This window comes from Monodon monoceros, unplaced genomic scaffold, assembly GCF_005190385.1.
Source record: "Monodon monoceros isolate NGI ecotype Baffin Bay Population unplaced genomic scaffold, NGI_Narwhal_1 Super_Scaffold_13, whole genome shotgun sequence".
NCBI lineage: Eukaryota > Metazoa > Chordata > Mammalia > Artiodactyla > Monodontidae > Monodon > Monodon monoceros.
This window is the reverse complement of record NW_021703769.1, coordinates 50,026,628-50,040,023: the sequence shown is the minus strand read 5'-3', so window position 1 is coordinate 50,040,023 and position 13,396 is coordinate 50,026,628. Positions and strand designations below refer to the sequence as shown.

The 13,396-nt window shown below is 55.3% G+C and overlaps 1 protein-coding gene across 10 annotated transcripts in view; it reads right to left on the bottom strand.

The window, feature by feature from the left end:
- Positions 1–13,396, bottom strand: part of TSC2 (TSC complex subunit 2) — a 37,240-nt gene that overhangs the window by 21,213 nt on the left and 2,631 nt on the right. For 9 of the 10 annotated variants that reach the window (XR_003793028.1, XR_003793029.1, XM_029219629.1 and 6 more), the window contains exons 4-16: positions 12,382–12,492; positions 11,417–11,561; positions 10,277–10,394; positions 9,820–9,868; positions 9,278–9,403; positions 8,869–8,942; positions 7,681–7,807; positions 6,715–6,858; positions 5,715–5,852; positions 4,701–4,804; positions 4,191–4,272; positions 2,890–3,045; positions 2,279–2,395 (exon numbers count right to left, since the gene is read on the bottom strand). Coding sequence is in view for 8 of the 10 variants with exons in the window: in XM_029219629.1 (XP_029075462.1) it covers positions 2,279–2,395; positions 2,890–3,045; positions 4,191–4,272; positions 4,701–4,804; positions 5,715–5,852; positions 6,715–6,858; positions 7,681–7,807; positions 8,869–8,942; positions 9,278–9,403; positions 9,820–9,868; positions 10,277–10,394; positions 11,417–11,561; positions 12,382–12,492 (1,491 nt within the window). In the remaining 2 variants the exon portion in view is untranslated. Of the gene's footprint in view, positions 1–2,278; positions 2,396–2,889; positions 3,046–4,190; positions 4,273–4,700; positions 4,805–5,714; positions 5,853–6,714; positions 6,859–7,680; positions 7,808–8,868; positions 8,943–9,277; positions 9,404–9,819; positions 9,869–10,200; positions 10,395–11,416; positions 11,562–12,381; positions 12,493–13,396 lie in introns of those variants that run through there. The other variant, XM_029219637.1, reaches the window with a different exon arrangement.

Genomic DNA, 13,396 nt, shown 5'->3' with positions numbered 1-13,396 from the left:
TTAAAAAAACAACATAAAAGCATTATCCCTGCCTTCCACAAAAAAACAAAACACACACACAAGGGAGAGGGGAGGGAGTTGGACACCACGCTTGACAAAGCACAAGCATCTCAGGAAGGACACCCATGGACTTGGGCAGCCACTGCTCTGCTTGCCCATTTTGGTGGGAAGAAAGGAGGGAACCGAACTTTTTGCTATGTTTATGCTGTTCGCGTGTTTTAACTAGACATATATATTGCTTTTTAATTACAAAAAATGAAAACAGGCTGGCCCAGGACTTTGCTCAAGTAGGAAACAGCTCAATTCTGCGGCCCCGGGTCACCAGGGCTCGATTTCCAAGTGAGGGCAACAGACCATCTCTTTTTCATTCTCCGTATAGGCTTCTGGGTTCATCCAGGCCACAGGGCTCCCCACAACCCCTCAAGTCAGGGCACAGGGAGCACGAGGCTGCTATGGACAAGACACCAAGGAGGTGCCGTCCACTTTTTATCAAATTTTAAACTTCCACACCAGATAATAAAAGTCCATCACGTATAAACATGACGGAAACTGATCTACCATCAACATTTTATGAAGTAGTTTATGAACCAGTTGATTCAAATATTACATTTTACACAATACTGATACTGGCAGGTGACCTTAAGTATAGATAACACCACAATGCTTTGCAAGTCAGTGATCGAGGGCGGTAGCCAGCGGAAGAGCCTGATCGCTGCCCTGCTGGGGACGTAAAGGGACAAGTCCACAGCTCCATCAAGCCTCAAGAGCCAGGCGGTGCCCGGGAGTGTGTGAGGACAGCCACCACGCAGGAGAGCGAGCACGACGTGGCGAGAATGATTGGGAACAGAGAATGTGTGCAAATTGTCTGACTGATGAAGGACTTGTATCCAGGGTATGGAAAGAACCCTTACAACTCGAGAAAGACAAATAACCCAGTTTAAAAATGGGTAAAGAGGGCTTCCCTGGTGGCGCAGTGGTTGAGAGTCTGCCTGCCGATGCAGGGGACACGGGTTCGTGCCCGATCTGGGAAGATACCACATGCCGCGGAGCGGCTGGGCCCGTGAGCCATGGCCGCTGAGCCTGCGCATCCGGAGCCTGTGCTCCGCAACGGGAGAGGCCACAACAGTGAGAGGCCCGCGTACCGCAAAAAAAAAAAAAAAAATGGGCAAAGGATCTGAACAGACATTTCTCCAAAGAGGATACACAACCCGTCAGCACGTGGAAAGATGCTCAACGTCATTAGGAAAACGTGAATCAAAACCACAGTAAGATTTCATTTCATACCCATTAGGATGGTGATAATCCAAAAAACAGAAAATAAGAAGGAGTGTGAGTGAGGATGTGGAGAGAATGGAAGCCTCATCCACTGATGCTGGGAATGTAAAATGGAGCAGGCCCTGTGGAAAACAGCCTGGCTGTTCCTCAAACCATTAAGCAGAGTTACCGGCTGACTCAGCAATTCCACTCCTAGGTGGATCCCCTAGAGAAATGAAACACGTGTCCACATAGAAACTTGTGAGTGTTCACTGTAGCACGATTCACAACAGCCAAAAAGTGGAAGTGACCCAAGTGTCCATCAACTGATGGATAAGCAAAACATAGTCTATCCGTACAATAAACTATTACTCATCCATATAAAGAAATGAAGTACCGACACACACTACAACATGGATGAACCTTGAAGACATTATGCTCAATGAAAGATGCCAGACACAGGAGGTCACATATTGTGTGATTCCATGTCTATGAAATGCCCAAAATAAGCAAATTCACAGAGACAGAAAATGAATTAGTGATTGCCAAGGGCTGGAGGTGCTGAGGGGAGAATAAGGAGTGGCCGCTAATGGGTATGGAGCTGCTTTGGGGTAAATGTCTCTAATGATGGCTGCACAACTCCATGAATACAACAAAAACCACTGAATCATACACTCTAAACGGATGAATTGTATGATATGTAAGTTACATCTCAAAAAAGCTATTGAAAAAAGACCAAACCACCATGGGGACAGAACGGACACCAGCCCTTCCAACCTCATTGGCTGTGGGGAGACCTGAGGGGGTGGTTCTGGCACTGGCTTGGGAGTGTTTCCCACAGACTGGCTCTGGCTGGGCCTTGTCCACGCTTCCCTGACCTGGTCAGGGCTCTGACCTGGTCCCCCCACTGTAACGAGGAGTTGGGATCACACTCGGACTGCCCTCTGAGACCCCAGGGAGTGCCCAGGTCTCCTCGGGGATGGGTCCCTAAAGAGCAGCACTCCAATGAAATGCAGAGGCCCACCTGAAGGATGACCAGGAGTCCCAGGACTGCAGTCTTCACATCCTCCAAGGAGGCCGAGTACACCACCACATCCCTTTCCTCCAGCTCAGGGGGTGGAGACAGGGAGCGGGCAATCACCTACAGAGAGAAGATCTCTATTTAAATTCCCAACTCTGGGCTCCCTGAGGCAGCAACCATCAGATCTGATATTTTCTACCAAAAAATACTTTCTCCTTTATTTCTCAAGAGGAAAGATGCACTCCCCTCATCCACGGCATGATTCAGAAACTGCAATGCATTTTGAAATTAAAAGGATGCTGGCTGTGCAGAAGGACAATGTGCCCAAACCCCACCCCCAGCCAGTCTCCCCCGAAGCCACAGAGCCACGTCCCAGGACCCCTGGGCAGCACGGCAGCAGGACAGCACCAAGCAGCAGCAGGCCCGGCCAGACCTCCCAACACCGCCCCATCTCTGTTAGGAGGGAACCCCATCTCGGAGAGACCCAGGCAGTCTCCCTGCAGAGAACGGAGACAGCAGGTCCAAAGAACATTGCTGTCCGCTGGGCTCTGCCACAGAGAGGGGTCCCAAGGGCAGCCCAGGCGCCCCAAGCCCCAGGCTCGAGCGGCTCTCACTTTCTCAATGATGTCCAGCAGGCTATTAAAGTGGTGGGTGTGGCAGCCTTCAGCCAGATCTACCAGCAACTGGGTGGCCAGCTTTCGGACTTGGTGGTCTTTATCCTCCGGGACGTGGGAGAGCTGTGAGATGACCACTGAGTTGATCAGCTCCTCCTGCACCAAGCACAAGAGAAGCCAGGTGAGCCACTGGCCACGGCCAAAACTCACCTAACACGTCGTTAAAGACTTGGGACAACAGCAGCGGGGTGTGCGAGCGCCTGAGAGGCCCAGGCCTCTTCCAGGGCACTCTGTGCGTCCCCTCGGCTCAGGAGAATGACGACGACTACACGTTGGCCCAGCCGGGGCATGGCCCACAGGCTCAGACTCAGACGTGATGCAGCAGTGAATGTCCCCGCTCCCTCTCTGTCATTCAACATCACAATTAAGAAGGATCCCATGTGGAGGGCTCTCTGCGTGTGTGCCCTGGGGATAGAGAGACCTCGTCCCCGACATCACAGAGCCCACTATAACGGGGCAGCAGGACGAGTGCTTTCACAGAAGCAGGTACAAAGCGCTACAGGAGCAGAGAGCAGGACGAGAGCGACCCCAACACGAGGGACTCAAGAACCCAGAGGGCTTCCTAAAAGAGGCAGCACTGAGCTGGACTCTGAAAAAGAATGAATTCCAAGGGACAGAGATGCAGGGAAAGGGAAGGCTGAGAGGGTAGGAGGGGTGGGCAGGTCCTAGGGATACCAGGCATTCCAGTGAGGCCTCAGTGAGGAAGGTGCTGGGAAACGAGGGGAGATGTAGAGCCTGAGCACACCTCCCGGAGAAGAGAGCCCAGTGGGCAGGGGCCGCTGCTGATTCTGAAAGAAGGACAGGCCCTGGCTGCAAACCTAGTGAAGGATGGACTGGAGGGGAAGAAATGCAGTAGAGAGGTTGGTAGGGGCTGCCACCACCCTGGCATCTGGTGATCAGCTCAGAGCCCGGAGAATGAGTGTGATTATAAAAATAAAAAGAAAATGTCCCCACGCAAGACTGTTTTCCTGAGGGCAGGGACTATGCCATCCTGGCCGCTCAGCCACAGGCCTGGCAGAAGGCACCAAGGAAGGGAGGGAGGGAGGGAGGGATGAACGAGGAAACAAAGCCTGCCACAGAGAGGCGCTGGCAGACCCCAGGTCCCAGGCCAACCCCAGGAGGCGTGTAGTGCCCTGAAAGGGCCACACGCTGCCTCTTGGGTGAGCATCACCCCGCATGGCTTGTGGAGGCCACCCTCGCACCTGCTGCCCCAGGGCTCCCACGCCAGCACGGATACACACCTCATAGAACTGCCTGTTGATGAGCAGCACGAAGGACAGGACGTCCAGCACCTTGATACGCACAGCGCTGCGCAATTCGTTCCTGGGGGTAGGAGCACACCTGCTGGGGCCGGGCGGGTGCACCAGCCACCGGCCTCACCCTCCCCCAGCCCGAGTAGCCCAACCTCCAATGGCTTCCCTGGGGACCCAGCCCCCAGACCCACCCGCCTCTGTGTCAGGCAAGACTGACTCCAGATCCTCCCCGCGTGGGGCCCAGCTCGGCAACATCCAGACCAAGAATGGGGTAAAGGGGCAAAGAACCTGGCCCTCAGAGATGGCCTCTTTCTAGATGACCACTCCACAGGAGGGAGTAAGCACAGAGGCCTCAGAGGACTCTGTCCTCTGGAAGACAAACCCTTTCCTGCTCAGTGAGAGCTGTCACTTTCAAGAATCGGAGAGGAAAGTGCTAACTCTCAGTGTCCTGCCTGCAGTGCAGACACAGGGTCAGGTGGGCCTCCAGAGGCTGCCTACCTGAAAAATCTCTCCATCAGTAACTGCAGGTTGTGAATCCAGCCATCCTTTGCTGGATGGATTGACTGAGCCCTGTAGGTTATTAAGTTTAAGAGGGAGGACTCCTGTCAAAGGAAGAAAGACCTGGAGTGAATGAGCCGCTCTGCCCTTCCAGAGGTTTTTTGATAAATACGGCCCCATGCTGCTGGCCCAAGAGACCAGCCACTCCGAGGCCCAGGTAGGGAGCCCACACGATAAAGGCCGTGCTGGCAGCAGTGAAGATTTATTTAAAACCCACATAACGGACTTCCCTGGTGGCACAGTGGTTAAGAATCCGCTTGCCAATGCAGGGGACATGGGTTCAAGCCCTGGTCCAGGAAGATCCCACATGCCGTGGAGCAACTAAACCCGTGTGCCACAACTACTGACCCTGTGCTCTAGAGCCTGCACACCACAACTACTGAGCCCACTTGCTGCAACTACTGAAGCCCACCTAGAGCCCATGCTCTGCAACAAGAGAAGCCACCGCAGTGAGAAGCCTGCGCGCCACGACCAAGAGCAGCCCCCGCTTGCCAAAACTAGAGAAAGCCTGCATGCAGCAACGAAGACCCAACACAGCCAAAATAAAGAAATAAAAAATAAAACCCACATAAAAGCCTTGTATTAGGCTGAGCCCTTCTGGCACCAGGACTGCCTGCCTTTCGGAGAGCAGACATGCTGAGCATGAAGCCAACTGGTCCCTCCCTCCGCACAGGTGGGAGGAAACGGATGCTTAGGCTGTGATGTGCTCTCACAGACCCACACGCATTCAGCCTCCTGACGGCACGGCAGACTTCTCTGCTGGAGCACAAATCCCAGGGGAGCAGAAGCCTGCCAAGGTTTTTACTTCAAACTCACAGAAAACTTGCCTCCAGACCCACACAGCCAGACCTCCGGGAGCTGAGCAGCCCCTCCTCTCCCCCAGCAGCCTGACCTAAACCACCCTCTTGCCCAAGCACCAAAGGCCCACTGTGCTGGAGAGAGAGGTGGTCTTACAGGCCTCTGGTCTGCACATCTCTCAACGAGCTCAAAGTATCTCTCCTGCGAGCCGTGGAACTCATTTTGATCACACAGCTCTTCCACCGTGGTCAGCAGGTCGTGGACGATAGCTTTGAGTTCTGGGCTGTCCAGGCTCTGCAACACGAAGGCATGGTTACACAAGAGGGATCTCAGCTCCCTTCAAGGACTCGGCATTGGAGTCCTCAGCTCAAATGAGCTGAATCCAGACACCCTCTCAGGTCCTCCCACTGGACAGGGGGCACGAGTGCTATTCCTGCCCATTGGGGAACGGTGGGGCCCAAGGGGTCCTGGCTGTGCCCACACGGCGGGCCTCCACTACCAGTGTGTTCACGCCTCCCTCAGGCTCTCGCATCTTCTGGAGGCCCCAGGGGTGTGGCCTCCCAGACCATCACTCCAAGATGAAGCACTGCCTGACCAGCTGGTGGTGACAATGATCTGGCCCAGCAGCCACCCCTGAGGGACAAGAACCCAGGCCCTGCTGAGTTCCGGTCCTTCCTCCCACGGGCCTGGCTGTCCGCCTAAAGCCCGCCCCAGTGCCCCAGCCCCGAGCCCATGCTATATGGGGCCTCATCTCATCTGCAGCCCCTGCACCATCACGTTCTCCTTCCTGCCACAGTCAAAGCCCTCCTCCAAAGTTCCACCAACTGCGGGCAGCATTCGAGACACTTTGGGAACTGTCTTCAGGGTCCACTTGCAGGCCATGGAGGCCACCTGGCGTGTTACTCTGTTGATCTTGATCAACACTACCCTCCACCCCCCTTGCTCACCTATTACATAGTCCTGCTCCAACTGATAGAGGGGATTTGGGAAAAACAGCCGTCTTCAGTGGACGGTGAGTTGCCACCCAAGAGCCATCAGAGAACACGGCCCAGCAAGCTCTGAGGGAGGGCCCTGGAGGGGCGGGAAGCGGCCCCCATGGGTCCACGCCCCCCAGGAAGGGGCCCTCTGGCCTCGGTTCTCCCTGTGCCCACCTCACCTGGAGCTGCTGAAGCAGGCGTTCAACAATGTTCAGCAGGATGTCCCATGTCACGGCCTGGAGCTCCCTCCGGTACTTCTTGATGAGTCTGGTTATGGAGAGCACGATCTCATAGGACACCACCTCGTTCGGACAGGTCATGGCCTGGAACACGGCCCGGGGGGCATGCAGTGTCAGCCCCTTTGCGCTCACGCACAGGAAGCCCCAGCACGTCGCCCTTGGAACCTAGCATGAGATGCCTCGCTCCCACGCACATTTCGTGGGCCACAAAAGTAGTATCTCAGGAACCCAGAAGTGTGTTTTCTATACTGGCTCCAAAGGGCCTGACGTAGCCAGACCATTCATTTCAAATTCTGGGCCCCTGGCTTCCTGGCCTAGAAGAACCTGAAAGCTACCCTGATGCAAGCAACGCGCAAAGAACATGCCCTCCACTGCCCAGGAGACAGGCTGTGGCCAGAAGGACCCCATTAGGGGCAGCTGGGACATGACACAGCTCATCTGCTTGTCAGGTAAGATGAGGATGGTATGATTGCCCCAGCTCACCAGGGTGCCATGACAGCTACATGAAAACATGCAAAGTGCTCCGAACTCCACCAGGCACGGTGGAAACACAAGCTATTATCTCTGGCCTCATTCTAGACCAAGAGCAAGTTTGCCACTTGACCAAGGAAACTGTCGAAAGCAAGTATGTCACTATCCCCAGGGGGAATCCTGAGCAGTCCTGATGCTAATTTGTAGAAAATGAAATTCACAAAATACAATATTTGTTTGAGGATAAAACCTTCAAAGGCCCTACATTGCAACCCTACTTGCAAAGCAAGTGACTGCACACGTTCCCCCCGTGCCCACCCCCCACCTCCTGCCCCTGCAGCAGACTCCCCGTCTGACAGGCCTGTCCCCACTGGGTGGGGCTGAGGTGAGCTTTCCTGCCCTCGCCAGCTCACTGCGGTACAGAAGCCAAGTTACCTCATAAAATGACGGCAACACAGATGTTGGGGAGTTCTTGAGAGAGTAGAGCCGGTGGGCTCCCCAGAGAGCCATGCCAACAAAGAACACAGCTCCCCTCAGCAGTGGGGCATCTTCCATGTAGGCTCTGAAAGCGTTCCCCGGGAAGACAGGATATAAGCAGGGCCCAGCCCAGCTTCTACCCAGGCTCCTGGCAGCCTCCCCGGAGGTCCCTACACTTATGAGGCAGAAGCAAAGCTGGGGAAGTAGGCTGGGCAGGGGACTCGGGGGCCAGCAGCAACCGTGTGATTCATTCACGCATTCGCTCAACAGCCCTCAGCATCATGGTGCTGACAGCCTAGGAGACACAGGTGTGAACCAAAGGATCACGTAAATAAACACCAAGGTTCCAACTCAGATTACAGCTAAGAAGGAAAGCCATGGGATACGAGAGCAGACCTGCTCAGGGTGATCAGGGAATCTAACCGCAACACTACAACGTCAAGGACACTCAGGGAAACTCAACCCAGGTGGAAGGACATTTCAGCAAGATGAAAGTTATGTGCAAAGGTCCTGGGTGGGTGGCAGAAGGGCAACAAGGCGGGAACGAGAAGCTCACAGGCTGAGCAGGGCTGGACCATCCAGGCCTTGCCATTTGGTTTTTATCCTGAGAGCACTAGGAGCCATTGTGGCTTCAAGCAAAAAGTGACACAGTCAGATCTGTGCTGGAAAAACTACGTGTGGCTGCTGTGTGGAGGAATGGACTTCAGGAGGCTAAGAGTGAGTGCAGGAGAGCAGTGAGGAGGTGAGAGCTGAGGGGGTGGGGGTCCCGGGAGTGGACAGACGACCATCTCAGGGGCAGAAGCAACACCACCTGAGACGGTCTGGCTGTGGGAGGTGAGGCAGGGCCTCGTGACAAGTGGGTGGTGAGGCAGCCCCACTGGAGGAGGTCCGCCTGTGGGAGGGAGGTCGAGAGCTCGGTTTTGCATGTTCTGACTTTACTGGCAGGAGGAGGGGAGGACAGGTGACCTGTAGCATAAGACGTGAGCCCTAGATCAGGACTCGCTTCTGGAGCAGCCACCCCACCAGAACAGGAAGCTCTGCATCAGCCTGTGCCGAGGCATAGAGCCCACACAGGGAGCCTCCTTGAGGAGGCCCTGCGGCCGCCAAGCCTCCCTCACCCATGCCGGCTGGGCCACCCGCACTCGCCTGTCCTCCATGATGCGGCACATATGGTAGATGGCACTGTGGCCCAGGTGGGTGCCCAGGAGATTGCGCATCAGCTGGGAAGCAAGATGTACCGTCGTTAGACTGGCAAACACAAACACAAGCCCGGGGCCTTGCACAGCCACCACTCTGAAGCCCTCCACGTCCAGCTGTTCTCCACCATCTCCTCCCGAACAGGGGCAGCTGAGTTCTCAAAATGTCACCAAAACCCTGACCTCAGCTCAGCCACTGGGAAAATGCCACTGGCTTCCCCTCAACAGGCCATTGTCTGGCTGCTCTGAGAATAAGATGGCCATTCATTGAGGACAAGATGGCCCTTGTCCTGTCCATAAGCCTGGCTTATCACTTCATCCGGGCAAGAACTCTGCAAGATGAGAGTTTAGACCCCTACCTTCCAGCAAGGCTCACAGAGCTCCTTGACATTGATGGTGCGGCAGAGGGTGACGATGAACAGGGGGAGGCTCTCGGCCGGCAGGCAGTTGTAGCAGACCACAGCATCCAGCACCTGCAGAGAGACCTGGTGGGGCGGAGAAAGAGTCAGGCCAGCCCTGCCTCCTGCTCACAGGGAAGTGACACCCCCAGCTTCCTCCACTGACCATCCTTTGGTCAGCAATGACTGCCCCTCCCCTCTGTCAAAGCAGCCTTCCTGGGAACCACAGAGTGAGCAAGCATCTGGGAGGCACTTTTACATCCCAGTCACGGTGGGTTATCCCATCATGAACTATGACCCCGCAACGGATGTCATCCAACGCCCTTACTTACAGGAGAGAGTCCTGAGGCTCAGAGAAGTCAAGCAGCTTTCCCGAGGCCACACAGCCAGTGAGGGGCAGCACAGGGCTTGACCCCAGGGCCTGGGGTCTCAGTTGCTACACCACCCGGCCTGCCCAGAAGGATGGTGAAAGGGACTGTCCCTGGACAGGGGCAGCTACTGACCTCTATGTCCACGGAGGACACGGTCTGGACGCACAGCAGGCAGATCATGCTGTGGGAAGAAACACAAAGTCAGCTGAGAGGACACTTCCCAGAGGCTGGGTGGCTCCATTTTACTTCCCGGTTCCTCTACCAAGTCAGTTAAAAAAGTGGCTCATCCTCCCTCAGGGCTCCCCTCACCCAACCACTGCTCAGCGCTGAGTGTACAGCACCAAGACCAAGCCTCTGCCCGCAGGGTTTCACAGAGTGTTTTGAACAAATGACAAGTAACAATAAACAAAACGTCAGGTAATATCACACATCTGCTACAAACATTATGTGGAAGGTGGCTTTGGCCACTTCCAACATCTCCATTTATTTGATGGTTTTAACAGCTTTATTCACCCTACAGAGCTGAACTGCAGAAACAAGACAGCAGCACTGTGATCAGTGCATGTTACTGATCACATGTTTTTCTTACTGGACCATGGATGCAATGTATTCATCGAGGTAACAGCTGTTGAATTTGACCAAATTCACAAGCACCAGAAGGAATTCTGAGGACAGGCCGATGTCCATCCACTGCAGGACAAACTCAGCTAGGGGAGAAAAAGAGGAGAGCAATGTCCTTCCTACTCACCTCCTCCCCAGGAAAATGAGTCCCCATCCCATTCACTGCTGGAAACAGCATCACTGGTCCCCATGGAATGAAAGGCAGGCCAGCACAGGACCGATGGAGGCTCAGCTGGAGCCCGAGCAGGTCAGCATGTCATGGACTCTGGAATTCACCAGCTCCCAGGACGCATGAAGGGGTCTGAGCTGAGGCAGGGGTAGCGTTTGTGCATTTGATGCTCAGAGCCCTGACCCCGATGCTGGGGGTGCAAACACGGGGCGAGTGTCTAGGAGGCCCCCATCCCCACAGAGAATCTCTCAAAGGAGACACAAGCAACGCTTGGTTGCTAGACACATAAACTTGGACAGAAAAGCTAACCACATCCTCACTGTCAGCACCTGTCCTGCAGGTGGACCAACAGCTGAGGCCCATTTCTGACAGAACAGCAAGGCCCAAGTCAGATTTACTTCTTCCTTTACCTTCCTCTTCTCCCCACAGCAGTGACATGAAACCTCAAGACTCATGGAAACCTCACACCATAAGGATAACAGGGAGGATGGCCACCAAAGGGAAGCGCTAGGAGGCCAGACCCGGCATGAAAAGGACAAGGAGAAAGACGCGGCGAGGTGGCCCCAGCCCCCCAAAAACCTCAGGGCACTCTGGATAAGACCCAGCCTGAGGCCTGGGTCAGCAGCATGCTCTCCCAACAGCAAAACGCAGACCACCTCCTGCCTGCCTAAAAGGCACATCTAGGCCCCACTCCCCAGGGACTCAGAGCCAGCCTGTCTGGAGTAAAGCCCAGACTCTGCATTTTTAACAAGCTCCTGGGGAGATTCAGGGGGCTGATCCTGGTTGCACACAGATAAGCAGACCAGTGTGTTGCAGCGCCCTCTGCAGGCCACGCCTGTGAACTGCAGCACTCCCTCTGGGCCCGACAGGCCTTCCTGCATCCCAGATTAAATTTGATCACCAAGGCCAGGGAAACCTCACACCCAACGTGGCACCCACCCAGCTCTTCCTCCAAGTAGGTGATGTGTCTCCCATTGTCCGTGAGGGCCTTGAAAACTTCCAGTCTCTCGTGGAGGTCTTCGTTAGAGGGGTAATCCTTGATGACCTTAAAGAAGAGGGCCCTGAGAACGCCCAAGCGGTCTCCCTGAAGACAAAACCATCGGGTCAGCAGTCCCGCCAAGATCCCCCTGGGTTTCCCAAGCAGCTATGAGAAGTCCAAGAAGTGCTGTGGGCTCCAAGACTCCCAACCCTGGGGCCCTTTCTCCCTCCCCAAGGAAGCGGCTGTGAGGGACTAACTGGGTAGGGGATCAGGCGCACTGGTCATCGTTCGACCAGTGTGTGTGTGGAGCACCTACTATGCGCCCAGGTCTGGGCACACAGCAGGAGCCAATGCACCCACCCTCGGGGGATGCTCATGGAATGATGATAGCCATCTAATGAAGCTGAGAGTGGGGACTTCTCTGAGCAGCGGGTTGTGAAGGCGTAGAGGAAATAGGCCAAGAGGAGAGGAAGCCTTCCAAGCAGGAATGGTGAGAGGTGGCCTGGGTGTTCCAGCATGGCAGGAGCACGGTGAGCAAGGGGCAGGAGCCCACGGTGAGGGGCAGGAGGTCAGTGACAGCAAGAAAACAACAGCTCACTCGTGTGAGGAGCCATTCTCATCATTTTGGGTGAACTGCCTCATTTACTCCCCAGAACGTCCCAGAAAAAAGGGAATGACAAGCATCCCCACTTTAGAGGAGAGGAAGTGGAGGCTCAGGGGGCTCCAGTGACTTGCCCAGGGTCACGCAGATACTAGAGGTGACACCAGCACGCCCACTCGGGCAGTCCGGCTACAGGGCCCCTGGGAACCAGCGAACCTGTGCCTGGTGCTCTCGTCAAAGACGAGGGTCCAAGTGTGGCCCGCGGGAGCAGTCAGCACGTGGCCCGCCCCAGCTCCCCCCAGGCACAGAGCGGCCACCTCTTACCTGCCCCTGCACGATGGCCTTCAGCAGAGCCAGCACCGCGTGCCGGGCCTCTGGCGGCCGCTCTGGCTGCAGCAAGTCCGAGACGGCCTTCCAGAGTGCTTCCACCGCATGCTGCCCAGCAAAGAAGGGACAGGGATTGGTGTGCTGGCCCCTCAACTTGAGGGACAGTTCCATGGGCAAAGGACAGAGCAGAACAACGTGGTCTTTTGACTTAGAACTCACTCTTCTAAGGCCCTCATGTACCTGTCACAGCCCACAGCGACCACGAGCCTGACAAGGGGAACAGCTCCAAGCTACTTCGAACCCTCACAGGTCCCTTTAACCCTCACCAGGCCATAGTCTGAGGGGAGGGAGGAAAGCAGGAAGGCCAGGGAGGCCGTCCTGGCTGCCCCCAGAGATCAGCAGGGAGTCTCTTAGAGCTTGCTCAGGCTCCATGGGAAAAGCCACTGGAAGAGTCTCAGAACCAGAAGTACCACAGTGGTCCCCGGGCCTGCAGCTTGACCCAGGAATCCCATGCTCTGGATCTCCCCTGTGTAAACAAACCAGCTTCGGGCCACTCAGTACCCCACCCCAACCCCCACTCTGCTGCCTGGCTTGGCTTGCTAAGAACTCTGTCCAGGCTTCTGGAATCTGCCTCCTAAGTCCACCCAGCCCACGAGGGAGCTGCTGGGTGCTTTCCCCTCAGCTCCCATAATCAGTCTCTCTTGTGTCAGCTTCCCTTTTCCACGTTAACCATCCCTGACTCCCTCCAGCCAGAGTTTCCAGACCACTTACCCTTTCCCAGGCTCACTCCTCTTAAGAGGGGAACTAAAATGTCTTTTCAATGTTGTCTGACCAACATTATTCGGGCATACACTGGAATACACTGGAAGTTTTACTTCCTTTGTCCCATTCACAATACTCCTATTGATGCAACCTAAGCCACAAGAGCACACAGACACTGAGTCCGTGGACTACTCCAGCCTCTTAGGCCTATCTGTCTATTCACTTGACGGCAGCTCTGACACGGCTCCCC